At 43.9% G+C, this 24,925-nt stretch overlaps 2 protein-coding genes across 3 annotated transcripts in view; one reads left to right on the forward strand and one right to left on the reverse strand.

The window, feature by feature from the left end:
• The window catches only part of CDC45 (cell division cycle 45), a 10,798-nt gene extending 5,121 nt beyond the window's left edge, over positions 1-5,677 (forward strand). For both annotated transcript variants that reach the window (XM_027652391.1, XM_027652392.1), the window contains 9 exons: positions 217-348; positions 729-827; positions 1,076-1,237; positions 1,435-1,573; positions 1,922-2,005; positions 2,477-2,595; positions 3,025-3,101; positions 4,357-4,423; positions 4,746-5,677. In XM_027652391.1, the coding sequence (XP_027508192.1) occupies positions 217-348; positions 729-827; positions 1,076-1,237; positions 1,435-1,573; positions 1,922-2,005; positions 2,477-2,595; positions 3,025-3,101; positions 4,357-4,421 (877 nt within the window). In that variant the 3' untranslated portion in view covers positions 4,422-4,423; positions 4,746-5,677. The remainder of the gene's footprint in view (positions 1-216; positions 349-728; positions 828-1,075; positions 1,238-1,434; positions 1,574-1,921; positions 2,006-2,476; positions 2,596-3,024; positions 3,102-4,356; positions 4,424-4,745) is intronic.
• A 15,253-nt stretch (positions 5,678-20,930) lies between these two features.
• CLDN5 (claudin 5) lies at positions 20,931-24,517 on the reverse strand. The gene has a single exon (XM_027652274.1). It carries the CDS (start codon positions 24,441-24,443, stop codon positions 23,793-23,795), a length of 651 nt encoding a protein of 216 aa, XP_027508075.1. The 5' UTR covers positions 24,444-24,517; the 3' UTR covers positions 20,931-23,792.
• Positions 24,518-24,925: the final 408 nt, after the last annotated feature.

The following is a 24,925-nucleotide window of genomic DNA, read 5'->3' on the forward strand; positions in this document are numbered from 1 at the left end:
CTCTGCTGCTGAGGGAATGGCAATAACTGGAGGTTTGGGTGTTTTGTTGGACACGACTCCTGTTACATCACCTGCAGCTTCTGCCTGCATTTCTTGTAGTACAGGGATGTGACATGTGAGGGCAACTGAGCCCTTAACTACTGCTTGTGGAGCTTTGTTGGGGTTTGGAGCTTCAAAGGACTGTGTTTACAGTTATTTGCCCTAATTCCTGTCCAGTCTGCGCCTGGCCCTGTATCAGCACTGGTCTCTTTATGAAAGTCTCTGTAATACCTCATACACCTCTGCTAGACTTAAGCTTTGGTCTGTACAAGGGCAGAAGAGGCTCCAGGAGTTTTTGGCTGACATGGGGTGAGTTATAAAAATCTGTGTCTTGATTAAAGGATCGTTTTTTCAATGAATTATGGGAAAATATTCAGAATATAGCTCGTAAATGCTCAACTCGTTAGTTTTTAAATGATTATGGGGCTCTGAGTGGGTGGCAGTGATGCAGCTTGTGTGTTGGTTTACAAGGAATACTTCTGCTCTATGCCTCTATGGAATGGCAGGTTAGTAAGTAACCTCTGCTTTCTCACATCTGCTTTTTAAGGACTAAAGAAAAACTAATGGAAACAAGTTTAGCCAGACTTAAACTTGCTAAATTACCTAATAATTAAGAAAATATTAAAAAACAAGGCAAAATATTTTTTTTTTGGCATACAAATTTATGTATTTTTTCCTTCTTTTTCTAGTTTGCCTTTGAAACAAGTGAAACAGAAATTTAATTCTATGGACATATCTTTGAAAGAAAATCTTCGGGAAATGATTGAAGAATCTGCAAACAAATTTGGGTAAATTGTTTTAAATACAGAGACTTATCTGAAAATACTTTTCAATTAAGTTCATATATTTTTGTATGAAGAAGTTCTAATATCTTGTTTTAAAAAATATAGTCCTTTGATTGACAAAGTAACACTGGGCTCATTGCAAATGTTAGGGTAAATTTTGTCTTCATGCTCTTAATGTTGGCCAGTTGTCTCCTCAGTATGTTAATGCTGACAATGTTAATTAACTTTCCTGGGTTTATTTCATTTTGCAGAATGAAAGATTTAAGAGTTCAGACCTTCAGCATTCACTTTGGCTTTAAGAACAAGTTCTCAGCAAGTGATATAGTTTATGCAACAACTTCTCTTATGGAGAATATAGAGAAAGAGGGGCATGAAACAACTAATTTTATTAAAGCTTTGGACAGTCTCTCCAGGTACTGAAAATATGTTTCTTTATTCTTTTGCAATTTTATTTAGGGAACATGGATTATGTATCTTGAATATGCATTGTTACTTCACAAGCTGTTGAAGAAAAATCCAAATATCTTTGTGAATAGTGTTTAGATTTCATTTTTGTGTGACAAGCTTTATTTTTGTGAGGACATGTCTATTTTTATCCTTTCTGTTGCAGGGGTAACCTGGACAAGCTGCACCAAGGACTGGACCTGGCCAAGAAGCAGCTCCGTGCCATTCAGCAGACAGTGGCCAGCTGCATTTGCACCAACCTGGTCATTTCTCAGGGGCCATTTCTCTATTGTTCCCTCATGGAGGTCAGCATTCTATATTCAGCTGCTCTCCTTTCTGTCTGTATCATCCTTGAATAACACTTTTCCTAACTGCTAATTCCATAAGACCTACTGTGAGAAAGAACCTGTTTCATGTCCTGTGCTCTGTGGGTCAATACTGACATGTGCCCTGAACTTCCCAAAGGAAGAACCAGCCCTCACAGAGGGGAGAGGGATCACTGCAAAGCTGGGGAGCCCAAACTCCTGGGTCCTGATGGTTCTTGTAATATTCCTTGAGCCACACAAAGCTTCTAGACTTGGCAGTAGATAGTAAAACTAAATAAGTGTAAGAATCATCTTGGATTGCAACTGAAATAATTCCTCTTTTCCCAGGGCACACCAGATGTGAAACTGTTTTCCAAACCTGTGTCTCTGTGCCTGCTTAGTAAGAACTTACTCAAATCATTTGTTTGCTCTGTAAGTAAATTAAAATCTTTTGACTCACAAACTTCTGGCCAGTGTAGTAGTTACTGTTGTGTTGGATACTTGCAGTTGATTACTAGAAACATAATATGAAAGTATTAATAATGCTTTTCTGCTAATTGATTGGATAATTTTGGCATATCTGTCAATGCTGCTCTAGGAAAGATACCTATCTGAGAGACTTCACAGCATTAGGGAGAGTTTTCATTGCTGAGATAGTTACAATCTAAATCTTTGTGTAATTTTCTAAGTTTTGAGGGAGCAGATCACTGAAATTTCTGTTGGTCCTTAAACTGACTTTTGATGGAAGGAAGAAGGGGATTAAGAGGTCTTGTAAAGAAACCACTTCTGTTGAAGTCATTAGAGCTGTACCCTTAGATAAATGCCTGTAGTACCATCTCATGTGGAGAGCTGATACTAAATTAGTTCCTGAGCTTTGTCTAACAAAGGCTTTCTGACTTCCAGACAAAAAACAAGCGCTGCAAACTGCTGCCCCTGGTCATGGCTGCACCCATGGATGTGGAACAGGGAACTGTGATCATGGTGGGCATCCCTCCAGAGACAGAGAGCTCGGACAAAAAGAAGTAAGCACAGTGTTTAGAAGGTCTTACTTAAGGTTATCCACAAATATATCTTTCCTCTATCTACTTAACACTGATTTTGTTGACTTGAATTGTCAAGAAGAACATGTCTTTTGCATACAGTGTGGATGAGATACTTTGACAGAGGATACAGATCTTTAGGACCTTCCTTGCAAGGTGTTTTTTTTCTCTCCCTCTTGAAAGAGGGAAATAATTCACTAAAAGAGGGAAATAGTTCACTGTGTGGCCCACGACTTCATTTCTAAAAGCCTCTGATGTGAGGATTTTTGCATGTGCATGAGTGAGGTGTGTGTTGAACACACGGCACCTGAAGCACATCTAGGAGCCATTTCCAGCTCTCATCAAGGAAAAGGTTCCATGTACCTACCTCAAAAAATATATCCTTTTCTGTAACACTCATCTGTGTTCCAGCTTTTTCGGGAGGGCCTTTGAGAAAGCGGCGGACAGCACCGGCTCCAGGACACTGCACAACCATTTCGACATGTCCAGTGAGTATCAAAGCACTGCTGGGGGGCACTGCTGGGGGGCACTGCTGGGGGGACACTGCTGGGGGGCACTGCTGGGGGGACACTGCTGGCATGACCCCACAAGGGGCACTGCTGGGGGGACACGGCGGGCACAGCCCCGCAGGGGGCACTGCGGGCACGGCCACGGGACCCGTGAGTCCTTGGTGTGGCTCTCTGGTCCTTGGTGTGGCTCTGCAGTCCTTGGTGTGGCTCTCGTGGGACACCGTGGGGGCTGTGACCCTGCCCCATCTGGTACAAACAGGGGATGAACACCACCCACATATTCCCTTAAACGGGACAGTCCTGGGAACACAAAGCCCTTAATTCCAGCTGCATCACAGGGAACTCTCACATAAGCTGCTCTTTAAACTCAGAGCAGCATTTCTGTGACACAGAATTGTGAGCTCACACGTTATCACTGAAGTTAATGCCCGACCTTGGGAGAACCATGGGGAAAAAAAGAAGTAAAAAGAGCCAAAAATCCAGCTGGCAGGTGAAACAGGATTATATAAAACTGGACTGAGTGTTGGCAATATTTCCAAAAAATTAAGATAACTTATAAGTTACTCGAAACCCTGGACATGCTGCTTCAGAGCCAACCAAAATAAACCAGGAGATTCCTTCACCCTCTCACACATGGAGATTCCGGGAAAATTCCGGGAAATCCTCTGTGCTGGGGGGCAGGAGCAGCTGAAAGCATGGGCCAGCATGGAGGGACAAATTTGTCAGGCTTTCTTCCAAGTGCTGTCTTCTTGTGCAGAAACTATGGACTCCAAAGCACATCTTTGTGAGAACATCTCCCTCTTGCAGGCAGTGATGGTTTTCACATGTGCCCTGGGCAATCTGCCAGCTTATCTCTCAGGGGGTTTATGTTTAGCAGCCAAACCAACCGTGGTGTTGATGAGACACTTATTTGCCCATCTTTGTACATGCCTACAAAAGAGGCAGTTTTTAACCATACATGTTTATGTATGTGTGTTGAACACGAAAAGAAACATGCTTAGATTTAAACAGTGCCTGCTATATTCTGTGATGAGCACCTAGCAATCAGAGTTTGCTGAGGTCTGAACACAAAATCATGTGCTTTAATTTTGTCCAAGTAAATAGGTGGGGTTTTTCCTTCTTAAAGTCAAGTAAGAATATAAATTAGTATACTCAGGATTATTGTTCTTCAAATGTGACATCTGACATATCATTCAGTTGCTTGCATCTTGTAATAAAATATTTCATATTTTAGTAATTGAATTGAAAACAGAAGATCGGAGCAAATTTCTGGATGCCCTCATTTCCCTCTTGTCCTAATGGTAAGACACTATAAGGAGGATTAATTAAAAAATGAATTACAGTTCAAGCTAGTAACCTGTAGAATATTATTCTTCTTTCACAGTGTTAAGGTTGTAACCTATGCCAGTGTGTAATTTTTATCTGGAATAGAGAGGGAGATACGAGACTCTCTGTAGTTGTGACTGTTAGCCCAGTTCACTAGGCTGCTACACTGTGAACACTGGTTCCAGGCTGTTTGTTAGACAGTCATGCATGGCTTCCAAGATTTCTACATCCATTTGTTTCTCTCTTTGCACTTTGACTACTGATGGTTTCCTTTTGTCTTCTGCCCTTGTTACACAGTGGTGCTTTTTGGCTCCCAGTGCTGGAAGCTGAGGATCAGACCCTCTGCAGTTATTTGGGATGTTCCAAAGTTCATGGTGCTGCAGTTGTGATGTATCTTGCTTTATCTCAGGAACTGGTACAGGCCTGGACTGTTGTTTTTATGCCTCTTGGGAGGTCAAAAGGATTTTGACCTCAGCACACAGATATTGAACACTTGTTTTTGTGAACCTCCCACCCCTGTAAGGGGGATTCTTAAACAGGACTTCTCTTTGTCAAACTTGCTTTTATTGTAGACATGCTCCTGTGATGTTTAGTTGGTGACTAACGATAAAAAATAGGTTTTGAGGTTCCATATTTATATTACCATTCAAATGTGCTTTTAAAATTGGCTTAAATGCTTTTTATTTTTTAAATGAACTATTTGAGACTCTACTTGAAATTCTAGAATGTTGAAACTGTTTTTGGTACTATGGGGTTGAAGTCTTGTAGTTTAGTTAAAAGAATTGTCTTGTGAGACAAGTTCTAAGATTTTAGGGCTTTTGAAATCCAAATACTGAGTAACTGCCAAATACCAAATGAAAAATTTGAGGAATTCCAGTGTTAATAAAGCCTTTTTAGTCGTGCATTGTGATAGTGTATTGTAACTTGACTTTGGGAATAATTTTCCTGGAAAGAGTCTAGAGTGCTATGATGATTCTGTTCCATAACAGATTTCATTTTACTTTGGTCATATGAAATGAAATGGCTTGTTGGCCTTAACCTGCTGTGCATTGGTGGGTCTGTAAATGTGTACATTTGCAATTCTTTTCTTCTTGCAATGTTTACTTGAATTCTCTGTGACTTCAATGTTTTCATGTATTATAAGGAGTAATATGCATCATTACATCAATTTTGTACATATTTTAATACAGATTAATTTAATATTACACATGATTTAAATGTAGCCAACAGAAACCTAATTAAACTATATATTTTTATTCAAAAAAAAAGTGATTTTTTAATTTTTTTATATGTTGTCATCTTATCTGAGTAAAATCCCTGTGCCAAGCTGGGATGGCCAAAAAATTGTGCTTCCTAAGATGAAACCCTTTGGTTTTGTATATTTACTAGATAGCACTGGCAATAAATGATATTCCTCCTTACCAGCACAGTTTGGGGTTTACCTGTACACAGCATACAGTAATTCTGCCACATTTCTGAAGCACTTACTGTGCTTTGAGTCTCTGGAAATGGAAACAGATGTTTCTGTTGTTTTTTGAACACTGACAGCAGTGTAAAAGGTAGGAGTCTGTGTGACACTGAAGTGCACTTTGAAATATATTCACTTTATCTTTCAGTTGCAAACTGCTGAGGGGGTAAAGTTCAAGAGAAACAGAGGAAAATTGCTTATTTGTCACAGCAGAATCACGGCCATTTCCACAGCACTGAATGACTGTAACTAGTTCAGCCCCATCAGATATGTAGGACTTTCATGCCTCTAGAAGTACACATCAGGCAAAAATATAAATACAATGTGGCTTCCAAGCAAACACAATGTGTTCAGTGAATGAGACCTCTCAGTGTACTCAGTTCTCACTTGCACAGTCTGTGTGCTCAGTAAGGGCATGAGAGCTCTCACACATCCTGGAACTCTCATGGTTCAGTGGCCATCTATCAGGAAATCCTAAACAAACACCTAAATTGCCAATTTTCTCCCTGAACAAGACTTTTAGACAGAAAAAACTGTTGTGAGGAAGGCATCAAAAAGCATGGGCACATAGCATCTCAGTTTAGTTACTGCAAGTCTTTGTGTTTTCAGTACATGGGGTAGTTTTGATAGGTACCTGAGCAAGCTATTACCTTTATCTTCTTATTTTTTTTCCTCTACCTTCTGTATAGAATCTGTGTGAACCCCTTCATCTCACCTCAGCAAATGACTCATTGCTGTTGTTTGCCCTGTCCCTGTCCTGGGACTTTGTGCATTTACTCCATTCCCCTTTCAGGGCATGTCTGGGTTCTCCTGCTGCTGTTGTGATAAATCCAGATATTTCCTGTGTTTGAGAAATGAACAGTTTTCATGCACATGCACCTTTTCTCTTCAGCATATTGCATCGTGCTGGGAGGATGAGAAGTGGGAGCTGGTTTTTATGCTGGGATGTGTTGGCAATTGCTATCCTGGCAGGTTCTCTGACCAAACAGATGTGTAACGTGCAATATAAGCTTTCCTTGTCCCTTCTTTGTTTTTTCAGGGGTTTGCTGGTTTTTAAGGTTCTGTTTTCCCCAAGAGTACTGGAAGTGCCAAGAATGCTTTTACAAATTTTAGAATTGATCAGCTGTTGAATTGATCCCAAGACCACCCAAATGTGGCCATAAATCAGTCAGGAATGTAGAATGCCGTGTGAAAAGAAAGTTAGTGAATCTACATAGACACCTGATAAAACTTTTGCATGCCAGCACTTTACAATATGTGCAATGGAACCAGATGCTCTTTATGCAATTTGTTCTGTGCTATAGAATTTGTAGATTAAAATGTTACTGTTACCTGGAGAATCATTGTATGAGGAAATTGTGGAGCAGTTCTGCTCAGCAGCAGTGACTCGGTGGTTTGAGTGACCCGTTGAAACTGTTGTGTAGGTTGGGTAAAGTGGGCATTTCTTACAGTTCAGGGCTGGACAGAGACTGTGCCAAGAACTCTTGACATCTCTTCATGAAGAGATAATTATGGGTTTGATTGATTTTTCCCAAACAGAAAATGTGGCTCTAACAAGTCATTTTAAAAGAAATAGAGCACTAAGAAATCAACTTAGCCTCTAAATGTACAGTGATATTCCACCTGTAGCTGTGCCTGAATGCAGATAGAAACATTCCCTGAGGATTGTATTGAAGCTGCAGAAACTCCTTCTTTCACTGTATTTGCTTGCTATAATTGTAGCCTCCTAATCAGCTCTTCAAATTATTTCTGCACTGCTAATCTGCTTTAGAGACCAATAAAAGTATGAAACAAATCCTTTGAAAGGTTTTAGGTTTTTTTAGCAAAATAAAATAATGAAAATCTTTAAATACCAAAGTACTGAAGTAGCTGAATAAGCTGATTTATACCATTCCTGCTCAGTGATTCATGGCAGTTTTCTTTATGGGGTGATAAATTTAAACATAATTGAAATTGCACAGTAAGGACCTCATTTGATTGGAATTAAAGTGAATCACTCCACAAACGAATTGTAGTGACTTACTTACCTTGTCATGGTTGCATATGGGTAAGAATTAATTCTTACCTCCTTTACTATTTCTCTTTAGGAAAAAACCAGAAAAATTAAAGGATATTAGAAGTTTCTTGTCTGAAAGAGTCCCTGGGTCTGTGCCACTTGAACCATGGCAATACCAGCCATGGGGGGAGGCCAGTGGGCCACTCAGTCCTGCCTCTGTAATGTCAAAAGCAGGTGCTGGGGAAGTGTATGGAAACAAAGCAGCTGCATGTGCTGCTTCCTTCCAGAGACAAACAAGAGCTCTCCCAGTCCTTGTGCTCAAGGACATCCTGGGCCAGGTGTGCTTTCTGTGGCTTTGGGAGCTGTCAGTGGTTATCTGGGAATCTGAATGACTTCCTCCCAGATCCTTGCACAACTCTGGCCTGTGCAGTATCTTTACTGAGTACATCTGCAGCCTGGCCAGAAACTGGGGGGAAAACTACAACTTTTTAGTGCTTTTTCCAACCTGCCAATTGCTAATTTATTTGATGCTCTGTAGTTTCTACTCTTCTGTGTACTCATCACTCTGTAACACCACTGTGTATTCCCCAGTCTTCTCTTGCCAGTCTGAAGAATCACATCCTCATTTTTCCTTTTACAGGAGCTGTTCTGTGTCTTGATTACTGTTGTTGCTCTTCTCAATCATTTTCAGACAAGGGAGAACAAAACCTGCAGACAGTATTCAAGGTGTGAGTGTTCAAGTCTATGAACAGCAAACAGTGTTGACTGTTCTCTGTCCCTGTGTTCAGTAACTCTCAACACTCACCTTGCCCCTTTGGCAGCTCCTGTGCCCTGATGTGGCAGTGCCCTGGCTGGAGTGACACCAGTACCTCGCTCCTGGCTGTCAATGCTCCAAAGAGTTGTTGGTTTGGGGTTGGTTTTGCCATATGCATCACTTTACACTCAGCAATGCAGGAAGTAATCTGTTCCCTGGTGGTTATTTTTCCAAGTCAAAGCAAGAGCACAATTAGTCTGCTGCACAGAAAGACTGGTGGTAAAAAAAACATGTAAGACAAGGAAATCTGCATCACTGAATGATACAGAAGTGTATGGAAAGAGAAAATTCTGATCATTTGGTGACATAAGATGGCAAAAACATTGAAAGAACTTAATGGTAATATAAGAATTAATAAATTTTGTTTACAATTTTAGAACTGATATTTTTCTGGGAAAATTATTTTTTATATTTTCTGTGTTCTTGTTAATGGAAGTTAAAAAACCTCTACAACGATTTTTAAGCAAATTAATTTACAAATGTTCACTATTTTTACTTGCTACTGTAAAACTTGTTATAAAGGAGAGCAAATACTCCTGTGTTGAATATTTGGAGATATTAGGGAGTTTTCCCTTGATCTAGAGGAGTATGTATGTCTATCCTCAGACTGTCTTCTGTGTGAAAACATGATTTATACAACAACAACATGGGCTCTAGTCCATGAACCAGATAAAATTTAGCTACAGTATCTGCTATTCTTTCTCACTGTTCACTCTGACTGCTCCCTCAGAGCCTCCTGCTCTTCTTTTGTGGCAGAAGCAGTAAATCAGAGATGTTTCAGTCTGATGTTTTATCAGCTCTGTCACCAGTTTGAGTTGACGTTAGTAGATAGCAATCACCCCTTACAAACCTGACAGGATCCCAGAGAGCTGCTGCAGCCTTGAAATGCTGACTGGCCTGGGGGAGAGCTCCTTGGTTCCGTAACATCCAACATCCCCAAGGGACTTCTGCCAGGAAAAGGGCCTTAGGAGTGCCATGGTTGGATCTGCGATCCCAAGGTCTTAAATGTAAAGGGAAAACTAACTCTGAGATGTTCCAAGACATCTTTCATTCTTCAGTTTCACTTTTCTCACTCCTGTTTTCAGGACAGCATTTCCAGCCCTCCCTTGTCCCTAAATACAAAAGAAATAAAACATCACATCTCTCTAGGAGAGGTCACTAATCACTAGTCTGGAGTACCTCAGTTGTAAGGTCTGAAAGAGGAAGTTTTAAAATCAAGTCTCTTTTGTAGGGCAGTTCTTTGAAGATGGCTTTGAGCTGAATTAGCCACTCAGGATGTGCTAACTTGTGAAGATGGGAGTAGTACAGAGCAGAATTTACTAAAAGGAAGTGGAGTAATCACAGCTGAGGAGGAATCAGAACACAAAACCCCAGGACTGTTCTCAGAGCAGTAAACAACCTCATTTGATTGTTGATTTTATGTGTAACCTGTCAATCACCATGGTTTTGATTCCCTCATAGAAGGAATATTCTTGAAAACATTCCTTTCAAAGTTCCTTTGTGAGTAAGTCTGGCTCATCAGAGGGAAAGAAAGCAGTGAAATGTTTGTTTCTTTAAATGGAAAAATTGAAGTCCCTCTTGGCTCTTGTGTACCATTGTTGGCTTCAAGGTGGTACTGAAAGTTCCCTTTGGATCAGATTCAAGGACTAAAAAAATGCTGCCCAGGGTGGAGCTCGAAAGTGCCACCTTTATGCTCAAGCATTTGGGTTATAAACACTTTCTCAGCAGGAAATACTGCAGAACATTCACTAGGGAAAGCAAATTATGTGAACTTTTATTTCGGGCTAGACTCTCCTTCTCTTCCAGCAATTGCATTTTGATTTTTGTCATTCAGAAGGTGGCAGAATTAGAGAAGCAACACAAAGGTCAAACACATACAAAGCAGGCAAGGGATCCTTTACTCAACTGTCTGCAAAGTGCTGCCACCCCCGAGTGTGACAGAGTGTGGGGTTCCCAGTCACTGCTGCTGGGTGACAACAATTCTGACTCCCTCTGCCCCCCCGAGGCAGCTGTGGCTGCTGGGGAGCTCTCCTGGCACATGTTACCTTGACATGCTGCCTGTTCCTGCCCCGTGTGTCTGGGCAGCCCACTGAGATCTCAGTAATGAGAGACAGAGTGCTCTGGTAACCTGAGATCACAGCAGGCATTTAGCACTCACTGCTCTGGGCTGTTCACAGGGACCTGAAGGCTCAGGAGGCTTCCTCAAACCAGGGACAGCTTCCCAGAGGAGTCTGTGGGCAAGCCTAATCATACCTCCTGAACCCAAGGAAAATGGATGCACCAGCTGTATCAAAACATGGTTCTTCCCAGTGCTGGATCTGGGTTTATTATATTAAGAGATCTGGGGATTCTTTTATTCCCCAGTTCAACAACACTCTTCCCTGAAGTCTTTGTCACTCCTTTAACAACTGTAGATAACTTCTTAGGATATTTCTTCATGTTAATAACTAGATTGGCCTGTGTTAGACAAGCACTGTGATATTCTCAGTCCTTTGTGGTTTTTTTCCAGACCAGTTTTAATTGAGATCATACCTTCCTGGCCTGGCTCCCTTATGACAAGGGCTGCTGTCTTTTTAACTGGGTGAAGCACTTAGAGTCATCTCTTCTCGTTGCTGTAGTTTGTCTGTGTTCTCAGTCCCTGTGGTGTTGGTGTCTCTTTCCACTGTTTAGCTCAGTGGAATTTACTTTCATTCAATCATTCATTTGCAGCATGTCAGTGGAAAATCGGAGGTACCTGCCACTGAATTGGAAAGAATTCACAGGGACAGTCAGCTCTTGGTGTGTTTTTAGTTGCTGAAAGAAGTCACCAAGGGGCTCCTGAAATAAGTATGCCACTAATAATGACCTGCTGTCTGATCTGAGAGTCTGGCTGGATCAGGAATGGAAATGTAAAATGGTATTTTCTTTAAGCATTGTTGTGGTCAGTGCAGTAATTCAGGACTCAAATAACAAGACTGTAGGATACACGTCAGGTTCTTACACTGTCATATGGCAACTGTCTGCCATAGCAGTCTGCCTGAATATTTGAAGTTGCAGCTCTTTTTAAAGGATTGGTGCATTCCTTAGTATTTCTGTGTTATGTTACACAGAGTGTTGCAGAACTGGAAGGAAAAATGACCTTTGTCTCTAAATAAGTTCATTTTCAAATTGATACAGTCTGGGATAAGTGGAGGTAGAAAGAGGGGTATAACTCCCTTCTGTGGCTTGGGAAAAGCTCCTCTTTGTTGAGTTATAGCCTCGTTTTTGGTGGCATTTCAGAAGAGGGGAATAAACAGGACTTGATTATTTAAGTCATTCCTCTAAGAGACCTGGTCTGTATTTTTAAAATACTGCCAAAGTAGGTCTAATCAGCATGGCATATTTTTAATATTAGGAGGTAGCAAATAATCTTATAATACTGTATGAATACCTACAATTATTCTGCTTCAAGGGATGATGTTGAGAAACCATTGGTGCTTTTAGGATCATGTTGGTTTGTGTCTGCTGTTACAGTTATCACAAGAAGATCACCTGAAAAGTCACAGGATTTGGGCTGGGGCAGTTGGCAGGACAAAGCTCTAAAGAGATGGTGAAGAATCTTCCTTTAAAAAGGGTAACATTCTTGGTCTGTGCAAGGCCATGTGCCTTATGCCCCCAGAACAGACTCTGTGAACAGCAGCTCTGGGGCTGAGTATGATCTGAGCTCCCAGCTGACCTTGGACCCCTCCCGTGTTCCTCTGCTCAGACACAGGCACTGACCAAAATTTCCTCTCCCTGTTTTGCAGGGTGACATTCATCTTTAAAAAAATTAGCATTGTAAGTGTTTTCCTGAGGCTGCTGTGTTTCCTTCAGGGAAGCCTCTTTTAACTGGAGGTGTTACATTATATGGAAGCTGTTAAAATTAATAAATTAAATAAATAAAGAGAGATGCTCTCCAAACAGTTTTCTTCTGAGCTTTTCCGATGGTGAACTGTCAAGTTCCAAGAAACTCAGGAGAGCCTTGGGCTGTGTCTGGCTGATCCCTTGTGGTGGGGCAGGTGTCTGGGGAGCTTCCCTTTACACGCTGGCAGATTTGGGATGCTGCTGCCCTGCAGTCTCCTGAGGCAAGCCAGCTCTCCAGGCTCTTCAGGGTGTCCTGCAGACCCTAGAGCATGGAGAAAAATTCACAAGTCAATGGAAACAAGATCTCGACCTTGACAGTTGCAGAACTAGTGCTGTAATACAATTCTGCAACCTGATGCTTTAGCTGAGAATTCTGGGATGAGGTTTGGTGGGTGCAACATTGCACACACTGCACTGCTCAGAGAAATGCCTTCTAAACAGAGCTGGAGGTTGTTCAGTGCATTTACACTGCCCATGTCTGCCTGCCTCAGTTAGGTGTTCATTGCTTAATAGGTTAGATCAATATTCAGGTTTAATTTAATCTAAAAATAATTTAATCTAAAATAGTTCAGATAACTAGTACTAGACTAGTTCAACACTCAGTGCTCATAGTGGTGTCTTCCTTGGGAAGTTTAAGTCACTAAAGGCAGCATCTGTCATCTCAAGCTTCACTTTCTCATTTACCAAAATCTTCATGGCTGAAAATATTTCCTACTCTAAGCACACAAACCCCAGTAGGTTCTTCATTATTTATAGTTGTTGTCAGTAAAAGGCATTACTCTTTAGGTTAGTGGCACTGCAAGTATGTGCTATCAGAGCAGCACCACTTCTGGACTGTGCAAAAGTTACATTCTGAAAAATTGGGCACAGTCCTTTCAAGACCCTTAGGCACACATCTGTTCTAGGGAGGGAAAGAGTGTCCCCCTAAAACACCCTGAGGACAAAACAAACCCTGCAGTCTCCCTCTGCCTGCCTGTTTCCTCTCCTTGGGAGGTTTTTCTGCCTGTGTTATCTGTCTCTAATGTTACACTGAACTACCTTCCATTCTTCCTACCAAAGGGCTGAATCTCCCTCAGTGTTTAGGTTTCTTTTCCTGTTATTTGGCAGTAGTTTGTTCACACCCAGAAAATCAGCATTTGCTCGTGCAGGGCTGTTGGATAGGGTTACCTGCTTTGCAAATCCAGTCTGTGCTGCTTCATGAACATGAAGAAGGGGAAGAGTATTGTTGTTTCAGCTGGTTCCACTTGCAGTGGAGCTGTGTGAGTAGATTAGCTGATATCAGTGTTAAGGACAGAGTAGTTAGAACAATAACTTAATGAACACATCCTCTTTATGAGACTTTTTCCTTGCGAAGGCTACTGAATTCTGACTCATTTTTCTGACTCACGCTGAATTGCTGGCTCCTACTGCAGAATATCCCCTCAGCCAACTCCCTGAGCACAGCACACTGTCAAAGAGACAGAGCTTTCCAACTGTTGCATACAAAACTGAGAAGGGAACCTGAAAAGGGCTGAAAATGACAGGGTGAAGTGCAAAAATAGAAAATAAAGAACTAACAGGAAAAGAGAGACTGAGTAACAATAGAGGGCCAGCAGTAAATCCGGTTTGCCTTTCTGGCTCGGGAAGGTGTCTTGGAATCTGTATTTCAGGGCACCCACTGGGTGGTCAGCAGAACTCTTTGAGTGTGTGAAATGAAATGGAAAACAATAGCTCAGCAGCAATTGCTTTTTTCCCTCTGATGAGGTGTTCCTTGAATTGCCAGCACGACTCCTGCCTGATTTAGCAGTGAATACAGCCAGGCATTTCCTGAGATGACAGCACTACATGGCTGTTAGAAATGCTAAGTGAAAGGTTCTGCTGTGAATAACCAAGGAAAGGGAATGGGATATGGGAGTGTGTCCCACTAAACTGCCTCTGCAACAAAAGGGGAATGAAATGTAGCACAGCTGCACAGGGACCATCCAGCCAGTCTGAAAACCCCCATCTCTTGGCACAAATGGATGATAGGAGCCAACAAGATCTTTTTGGAAGAGATATATCTTTTTTGGAATGGTTAAAAGCTGATGCCAGCATTGTTTGTCTTAATTGCTTGTCTTTTTTTTCCTCATATTATCTAATAAACTCTCAACCCTCTTCTTCTTCATGGGGAATTTTTACCAGCAAACATAGATACTGTTTGTGCTCTTGGCCAATGTCCCATTCTGACAAGTCTCCACATATGAATCTATCTGCTCACTCATCTGTTCCACTATCTCCAAATAAGCAATAAATGATTCCTTTTTAGAAAGGGTATCTTGTCTGAGCCTTTCCAAGACAGCAATACAGTGTGTGGCTCCAAGAGTACTGCACTGACTTGGCAGAAACTATTTAGGAATTGCTGCTACTCCTCCTCCTCCCTGATTACAGCCCTTAGGAAAAAAATGTGATGACCCCTCATTTTTCCTTATTCAGCACATATTTGTGGTCTTTTATTTCATTAAACCTCGAACTGGTTTTGTTTCCTCTTTGCCTCACCTTCTTCCTTCATCAGGGAGGATGTCAGAGAGTGCCTCACTCAAAGGGACAGGGACCCAAAAGGACATGACTGTGACAGATCAATTAGTAATTAGCTAAGCAGTATCAAGTCTCATGTCATGCCATCTGTATTCAGGAACTTGTGCTGGGTTTTATCTGGTGTCCAATCACTCATATTAGTTCTATCCTTTTGTTTTTAGAACAAAAAACATGTATGTTGCTGAAATCAGTCTTAAAGCCCCCTCCCTGTCCAGGATACTCACCACTTTACCCACACAGTGTTCTAGGTACTGCTTTCTGGTCTGTTAAAAAACCTTTCTTATTGTACCTTCAACTTGATACAGTTCTGAAACAGATCAATTTTAGTTCTACGTTTGCATTTTAAGTTAATTGAGCTCTTTAGTTTTTGCCTCTGGCCTGGAAACACTCCTCTGCATTGCCAGACTCGTTCCTGTTACCATTTGTCACGGTGCAGTGTCTGTATTTTCCTGTCTCCCTGGGCACTCAGTTTGGTGCCTACAGCAGGGTCGTGTCTTACCCCACTTTTGCTCATTATTAAGCACTTTCATTATGACTTTTCTTTTTATTCCTCTGCATTAAGACCCTTCTGTTTGATTCAAACTCACTTCGAGGTCACACAGTGAGATTCCCCAGCAGTTCAAACGCTCCCGTGTTTGTTGTCCTGCCTGCCCGTGTTGCTGTGTGGAGTGCTCAGAGGGTGGGCAGACAGAGAAAACCACTGCTTATTCTTCTGTGGGTTTGCTCTCAGCCAGCTGGTGTCCTTAACCAGTCCCCTCCTTGCAGCAAATGTCCCAGTGCAAGGGGGGGGTCAGGCTGTGGCTGGTCCATGGCTGGTCCTGTGGGATCTGTTCCCTTGGGTTTCATCACTGCTGTTCTTTGCTTGCTGTCACATCTTTTCTGAGTTGATGGTCCTTCAGTTCTGTCTGGAGTCTTCTCTGTAGCTTCGTTATTCTTGTGATTCTAGACTTTTCCAGAGTGGCTGAGGTGTCTGGTCTGCAGGTGTTTGATATGCCCATCCCCATCCTTCCCTTACAGAAGGGACAAAATGCAGTGTTGGGTCAGGACAGGCCCAAAACATTTTGCTTCAGGAGAAGAATTACAGTTTGCCCTTTTCTTCATAGTACAAATTCCTGGGAAGCAACAGATACTAAAACTGAAATTCTCAATTCCATATTGTGACATGACTCAGACTTCAGTAACTGCTGACGGCAAAAAACTTTGTCTTACAATTTACTGCCCCCTCCCACCCTGCCTTTGATGTGGACTTGTTTTCTACACCAGTGGAGCTCAATACTTGCATTGCAATCTGCCAAAAGCCATTTCTGCAAGGCTGTGAATGCATTTTGCAGACAGCAAGCCAAGAAATCTACCACCTTGTGAGAGAGGCAGGAGACAGAGGGACTGTTCTTCCCAGCACTGATGATCAGCCTTTGTGGCAGATGGCAGCATGGAATGAGCCAGACAGTGTCCAGGTGTGAAGGCAGGATTGCTGGGCTGAACTAAAAGTGCACGTTACAAAGAATGTAATCAGCTCTGGAGGAATCTGGGCAGGATGCCATGGATAAGAGCTTTCCTTTAGGAGGGACACTGTAATGGTGATATGGATGACTTGGATAGTTGTGGTCATTAATAACCCCAAGTAGACAAGGAGTCTCTTTTAATGTTATCCAAACAACAGCATTTTACCCCTACCCTCTTAGTATGATTTTGGCTTCTGGGAAAATCCAGTATCTATTTAGTAGTGCCTTTGTCTGGTTTCTTCCAAAACCACCCAGTGCAAATAGCTCTTTCTCTACACTGCTGCTCAATCCACCTTGTTACAGACAGACAAAGATTACATGGAGAAATTATTTCCATATATCTGAAAAAAGACATCAATATGTCTTATATCTTTTTGAACAACAAAAACCTCTCTTCCATGGCACAATCTGTGGGAGTTAGGACTTTTAAAAAATTGGCAGGTATTTGGGCATATAGATATTCTCAACTGGACAGGACGAAAGAATCAGGAGAAAATGGGACAGCTGAAAAATAAGTTGAGGTTCCAAGAACCTAATGGATTCAAGTAGATGCTAAATTTTTAAAGCTTCAGTCTTACATGTCAACATTTTAAAATGCCAGCAGTATAACAAAAATAAAGTAAATGTAAACAGTGAAATGTATTATGTTGCTTGGATCTTGGCAGTCATCTCCAATGAAATAATAGCAGGAAATTATAGAGGAAAAAAATGGTGAAATCATTCTGCAGTCATTGGGTATTCTGGTGAGTCTTCTGTGTGGAGATAACATTTGGGTTTATTTGCATTATAGAATGAAAGATTGCTGTTATAATTGGAAACTGTTAAAGGTTTTGTAGCTCGGGCTAAAGGTTATCCAGGCTGCTGCAGCAGATATCCTAATTCTAACAAAAGATACACAATAAGGACAGAACATTAAAACTGGAAGAGTAATCTAAAAATACACACAGTGCAGGAATTCTGCCGTGCTAGGCACTTGTTAGCCCCGATAAGAACTGTGATTGTTGGTTTTTTCCCCAGTCCCTCGAATATGTGAAGCTGTATTGAAAGTGAATCGGACCGTTTTGAGATTTCACATATGTTCTTGTCAAGAAGTGCCCATTTTTCTTTCCTGAATGATCTTTTGTGCCCAAGCCTAAATTCTGTAAGGGTTTAACCTTCTGTGGAAGTGTTCTGATAACAAATACAGTTAATGCTAATGAGTTGTGTGTCAGTGTAACAGGGGGATGGATTCAGCTCAGAACGTGTTTGAGAGTGGGAATGGAGCCCACAGGTGCCCACGTGTGGTTAGAGCAGCTGTCCCAGTACCTGGTGAGAGATCAAGGGGGATGTCACGCTGAGCTCTGTCAGATAACCTGCTTGGCTGAAACTTTAGAACACAGGCAGCTGAAATCCAAAGTGCATTTAACATTGCAAACTACTTTTGCTACCAGATTAAAATTGTTGTTGCAGGATCTGCTTTGGTGCATCTCCTAGCTTTTAGTGCATTTGTTCGACCCATGGGAATCTTCTGCTTATCTTAAAAAAAAAATGTTCATCGTGGCACAGGTGGTGCTAGAATGTGTAAGACCTAAACTGCGCCCCCATGGAATGTTTGCAGGATGTGGCCAGTGATGCACAGGGTCTTACAGCTGGCACCGAGTTCACAGCTTGCTCTCTGGATCTGAGTCACTTCTGAAAGGGTTATCTGCTGTTTGCCTGGAAAAATCAGCTATTTTAAACATTTACTTTTGTTCTCCTGTAAATAAACATGAGCTGGCTTGGTCTCCTTTGCTGTGTTTGTGTACACCAGAGCAAACTCTGCCGGGCTGGGGCAGCCTGGAGGATCCAGCAGGAGGGAACCTCCCTGGCTTTGGAGCTGAGGTGTAGCAGGGGATGGATGCACCACTATTGCTGTCCATAATAGCACTGAGGCACTTCATCCTGCCTAAGCTAAGCCTTTTTTCCCCAAAAGAAATAATAACTTGTGTGAATGACATGTCAGCTGGGCTTCAGGAACACCTTGTACCTGCTTTGAATTCCCTGCCAGCTGCTGCCAAGGCTTGAGTCAATGGGAGCATCCCTTGCCATTCAAGATGCTCTGAGGAGTATCAAAGTGCAAAATGCAGCTTATTTTATTTTCTGCCTGGTTTTCTAGTTAATCAAAATCCTTTTGTACTGTTCTATACTGGGTATTGGAGGTGGTCTTGTTATTTACTCTCCATTATTAATGTAATGAGATTTGTATGCCTTGTTGAAAAGACTGTAGGTTGTGGAGTTAGGTGTGTTTTTCATTTTTGTCCTTTTGTAAACTGAAACCAAAACAGCTAGATGGTGGTTTCAAAGCCTGTTCTTTGCTTTAATTAGTGCTGTAGGTACAGTTCCCTGTGCTGTATGATCTCATTGTTCTCAAATCAAGTAGCTAAAGGCAGTAGTTCAGTAAATGTATCAGTTAACTCTATTCAGGGTGTTTAACATCCAAGCTCATTCATATATTCATTTTTTTATGTTACTCTTAAGCCAGACTGTGATGCTGATGAGTATTTCCACTTTATAAGTGGTAAAGTTAGTGTGATGTGCTCCCCCATTATCCTCAGCTTGTTTAAACAGGGTGATCAGCACCCAAAGTGCAGGCAGAGCTCTGCCTCAGGGCACCAGTGGCCAGGGTGCAGGGAGAAGACTGGCACGAGCCCTGGGCAGGTGCCCTCAGCATCACGTTGTGCTTCCATGTTGAGCCCTGCTACTCACCACCTTTCCCTGCCAGACTGTGGCTCGAAGCTACATGGTGAGCTCTGGAAAGAGGGGGAAGCTCCGGGCTGTAAACAAAATCCCAAAATGCCCCAGACAAAAGACACTTAAATTGATTCATGATGTCTCAATCTGTGTCTAAGGAAAGGAAAAGGTGATGCAAGGCTTGTGTATCCAAGCAACTGCAGAGCCCCTGCTGTTGCCATGGGAGGTTTTATCAGTGAGGCAGTGGTTGAAATTGTCCTTTTATAAGTGAAAATTGCAGGGGGAAGGAGGGGTTTTCTAGACAGCCTGTTCCTGCAGGGAGTCAGCAAGGAACAGTCTGGAGCAGTCACAGGCACAGACACACACAAAGGGCTGATCTGAACAAGAGTGACAGAACTCAGTTATTTCCAAAATATAAATATGAGACCCTCCTGAGGCTCTGCTTTTGGACTGATTTGTCCTACCACAATCTACAGACAACAAAGGCAGTATTTGTCCTGAATTCATCTGCTCTCTCCCAATTAATCTAATACAGCAGGAATACCAGCTGTGTCTTACCAAACAGACTTATAAAAGCAAGGGTAAAATGTTGCAGTATGTCCTAAAGAGCAGATGCCCAACAAACATCTTTGTGCAGGAAAAGGAAACATTTCCTTAAACATCCTGCAGCAAACGTGACTGATTGAGCTTCCTTTTCCCCCTGCCTGTTGCATTTCCCTTCTTTGCACAGACAGGATCTAACCAGATTTGCAGGGTATGAACTGCAGGTTGCTTTCAAATTCATAACTATGAAATGGTTCGTTTAGCAGGACAAAGGCCAAGCTGACAGACACCCTTTTTCCAGCTCAGCATGTGCACAGCAATGGGAGGGTGGCAAGGAGCTTTTGTTAATCTCAACCCAGCTGGCAAGAATGCTGCGAAATGAAGGCTTTGAAGACGTTTTTTCTTCATTTTTAAAGCTACAGTTTGTTAGAAAAGCTTGAAAATCTTGCAAAAAAGTAATCTGCAAAATATTGAAAGTCCTCCCTGGCAGTCATGTGACTTAGGCAAATTTCTCCACTAGCAATTAGCCTGGACAGTTTCCTTTACCAGTCATTATTTTTGCAGGTTCTATTCTGCTGCATCTGTGAAAATGTTTTTCCCCAGCTTGAATACACTTTTCAAAAAAAATAAATGGTTGGCAGAAAGGATTAGGGTATTGGTCAGGTTGAGGCTGATCCAAGCAGCAGCAGGATTTTTTTGCCTTTTAGTTAAAACGTGTAAGAATTGAAAGCTTAAAAAGCTTCAAGCTTAGAGCTGTTCTGAAAATAGCTGGGGCTCACACTCCACTTCCTAATGTGCTCACATCACAAGACCAACTGCTGCTACTTGCTCTCTTTTGTCTGGGGTTCAGTGGAGAGCTGAGGTGCTGCCTGCTCTGGAGGGAGCAGCCCTTTCTTCTCCCCCAGAGGTGGCCCAGCTCTGCCCTCAAAGGTAGCCCAGGGAAAGGCTGCCCTTTGGGCACCAATGTCACACCCATCTTCCTGAGCCCAAACAATCCAGTGTCTTCCACGAAAAAAACAGCACCCCTGCTCAGGGATTGGTTTACATGTTTTTATTTTTATGAGAAACATAAATACAAAATAAAAATAGTAAACAAGTGCTATAGGCTTTTCATTGGGGTGAGGTTCAGGCCTGATCCTGAGCAGTTCCAAGCTTTTAAGTTCAGGTCCAGGTCTTTGCTCTTAGAAAACAAATCACAGGGAAAACCAGCTGACTTTTACCTCGAAACCAGTGCTATCAGTAACAGTAACATCTGGGTTATCTTGTAAAGCACAGCAACAACTAAGAAGGATGAGATTAAATATAAAAACATTTTCCAAGATGGGCCCCACTTCCTGCAATATTGTTGGGTGCTGCCCCACTGACCTCAGCAAAACCTTGTTCCACCAGCAGTGAGTTATTCTGGTGGGATGATGCTGTGTCTGGCAGCACATGCACAGGTAGCACTGGCTTCTTCCAAGAGCTCTTGTTGTGTAATTGGTTCAGATTTTGGTTAAAGAGGATCCAGCCCTGCCATGACATAAAGAAACATATCAAGAAGTTTTGGCTTGTTGAAGAAAATTCCCTTCTAAGGTGTAGGTTTTCCTCCCTCTACCACAGACACCAGTTTTGATTTGATTTGAAATTCTAGTGCAGCACTGTCCAGAAAGACCTGATCTTTTAGACAGACCCCAAATTCTGCAGCACTTCTGAAGGCTCTACTCTACAGAGACATGCAGACACGTCTGCCAGGGGGATTTAGTTCTTTAACTGGAGACCAAAGAGCGAGGTCCAGGATTTGGGCTGATATCTGTTGGACATCAGAGAGCTCTGAGTGAGGGTGTAGTGTGTCTATGGGCTGGGTGACAAATACAGTTGGACGTTATCATTTAAAGTAAAAAATAATCACGAAACAAATAAAGGCACCAAACCGCATAGCAAGCCAACTTTGGTAGATTTCTTGCAAAATATATGCATTTAAATACATTTTTACAAGGTTTACAAGGTTACACTGTTTAAAAAAGTTGCAATGATGAAATATGGAATATTTCATTCTTGTACCAAAACTACATATCATGTCATAACAAAAATATTACAGCTTTTATTTAAATGCAGATAATATAAGAACTGCACCTCTTTATAGAAAAAACCTAATTGTAGACATATTGCTCTGCTTTTGTATTCTCTGATGGGCTCAGACCCTGCTATTTATGTGTTTAAAAACTGAAAGCAGTTATCTTTAAAAGGGTAAACCATGTGCTCAATATTCAACATCACAATTTGCAGGGGCAAGGCTTTAGTCTTATTCTGGTCTGTGAACATGTTGATACCCCTGGGGTTTTAAGTTTGTTAAGCAAGGCAGAAACACAGTCCATGTCAATCTGTCACAGACCCACAGTTGTGATTAGTCCACCAGTCTTGGAGATATCAGAAAGATAAGCATTAATGCTCAGGTCAGGTGTGCACTGTACTGCTACAGGACTGTGAGGGACCCATGAGGTTGTAGTGTTGTGTTCTGAGGAACATAAACAGCACATTTCCTCACTGGCTCTTGGCAGAAATCTCCTTATGGCAATGCAGAGGCTGCCACGGGCGGGAGCAGGATCCTGTGCTGATGTACAAGTAACTGGTGTGGAGGAGTTTCACACGTCCCCCTAACCCCTCCCTTGAAAAAAACGTTTGTCTCTGCCGTGTAAAATTGAGAAGTGTAAGCTGGTATTCCAGGCTGTGGCAAATTTCTGCAGGTGTTGGGCTCAGAAAATTAGAGTTATGTTGCCCGATGTATCTTCCTTCCAGTCTGCAGTGTGTTACCGGGCAAGGCACAGGAGCTGAGAGCTGTGAGAGCCAGGACTTCACATCTCCTGATCAGCTGACATAAAGTCTCGGTCAAGATATTTTTGGTAAAATTCTTCTAGCAATTTTTTGCTTGATTTGGTAAATGAAGGAAAGCATGTGTTAACAAAATCATCGTGGGGAGCCAACCAAGTGCACGTCCAACTGAGCACACAATTCAAAATTGGCAGCAAGCAGGGCTTGGCAAGAAGGCCACAAAAGCATCATCCCCCCAACCATCAGTATCTGGGGCAATTTTTATGCTTCCAATCTCCTGTAGTGCAGATGAGAGGAGCAGAGGCCCTGCTGGAGCCAGGACATACAGTGATCTCCCAGATCTCTGAATCTAGGCCTCGGATAACTCTGGCAATGAGTTCATATTCAAGTAAAAACAGAGCATAAGCTGATGGAGGAGAGGGGATGAAGAACTTCAAGGGGCAACCTGGTGTAATCTGGTTTGTACTCCACTAAAGAACAGCAACCACCTGAAATCTCTTTCAAGGTCTCAAAGACACACAGACCAACTCACTTCTCTGAGGGACTGAAACAAATGAAGAAAGTCAAATACCTTTCTCCAAACAGCCAGCGGGATTAAGGATCAAGGTTAGTGACATGCCTTGGACAGGATCCCTAGTTTAGTTGCCCAAAGAGAAGATCAAAACCCCCCTACTCAGTTAAAGCCGCAGCGGGAGCCGCCAGACGCGGGCTTTCAGGAGGGAGAACGCGGATGGGAATCTCCTCCCGGGCGACAGCGCACACCCGGTGCCGGTCCCAGCAGCCGAGAGGCACCGGCAGCGAGAGCGGGCGGCGAAGTACTCACGAGTCTGGGGGCACCGCCGGGGCACGGCCGGGAGCGGGAGGCGGGCGGGCGGCGGAGCCCGGACGGGATGTCCCGGTGCTGCCGCTCGGTCACCCCGGCCGGGGCCGCGCTGCCCGCAGCGGAGCGGCCGGACCCGCCGGGCGCTGCCCTGCCCGGGGCCGCCGCTCCACGGGGTGCCCGTTCGGAAGAGCCTCCGGGCAGGGCAGCGCTGGCGCTCCCGGGCCGTGTGTCCGTGTCCCCGCGGGGCCGAGAGCGGCGCGGCCCCGCTCAGACGTAGTTCTTCTTGTCGTACTCGCCGTTGGACGTGGGCCGCCGCGGCGCCGAGTACTTGACGGGGAAGGAGGTCTCGTCGCGCTGGGAGCAGGAGCAGCAGCAGATGAGGCAGCCCCCGAAGAGCAGCAGGGCCGTGGCCGCCCAGCCGATGTAGAGCGCGGCCCCCATCTCCCGCTTCTTGGACGGCGGCACGGTGGGGTCGTAGAAGTCGCTGATGACGATGTTGGCGAACCAGCAGAGCGGGACGAGCACCAGGACCCCGCAGAGGATGTAGATGGCTCCGCCGGCGATCACGATGCGGGACTTCATCTTGCCGGGGCGGATGCAGTTGGTGCACTGCGCGCCCACCACGGTCACCATCAGCGCCACCAGCCCCAGCAGCGCCACGACGACGGTGAGCGCCCGGCCCGCCTGCACCTCGGGCGGCAGCGCCAGGATGGAGTCGTACCCCTTGCACTGCATCTGCCCCGTGCTCTGCACCACGCAGTTCATCCACAGCCCTTCCCAGAAGGTCTGCGCCACAACGATGTTCACGTCGATGAAGGCCGACACCTGCCACATGGGCAGCCCGCAGGCCAGGATCACCCCCACCCAGCCCAGGATGCCCAGCCCCAGCCCCAGGATCTCCAGCGCCGCCGAGGTCATGCTGCCGTCCCGGGGGCTCCGCGGGCAGGACGGGGCGGGTGCGCTGCGCTCCCCGCGCTGCCGAGCGGGCTCTGCGCGCCGCGGCCGCGGGCAGCGCTATTTGAGGGGCCGCGGGGCGCCCGCCCTCCGCCCCCGGCCCTGCCCTGCCGGGCAGCACCGCCCGCCCCGGGGCACGGGCAGGGCCGGGGGGGCGTGCGGGGCTCCCTCCTGCCCGGGGGGGTCCCGCCGGAGCCGGGAACGCGTCCCTGTGCTCCGGGGGGAGCTCGCGGCGGCGCTGCCCGCTCCCAGTTCAGCGCGGGGCTGCGGGCGTCTCTTCGCGGAGTTCATCTGCTCGAATTCCTTTCGGTGCCGTTATCTGTGTATTTCCTGTTTACTGATAAAGTCCGCGGCCAGACCTTCGGAGAGGTCTTGCCCCAACGCAGGCACCCAGCAGTGTGGAAGTCCTGGTTATCAGAGTCTAATTGATCATTTCCCAGAACACT

The sequence above is a fragment of the Corapipo altera genome, unplaced genomic scaffold (assembly GCF_003945725.1).
Source record: "Corapipo altera isolate COAL_440 unplaced genomic scaffold, ASM394572v1 67, whole genome shotgun sequence".
NCBI lineage: Eukaryota > Metazoa > Chordata > Aves > Passeriformes > Pipridae > Corapipo > Corapipo altera.

Coding starts and splice junctions, on each gene's coding strand:
- CLDN5 (XM_027652274.1), bottom strand. CDS start 24,443: ATGACCTCGGCGGCGCTGGAGATCCTGGGGCTGGGGCTGGGCATCCTG.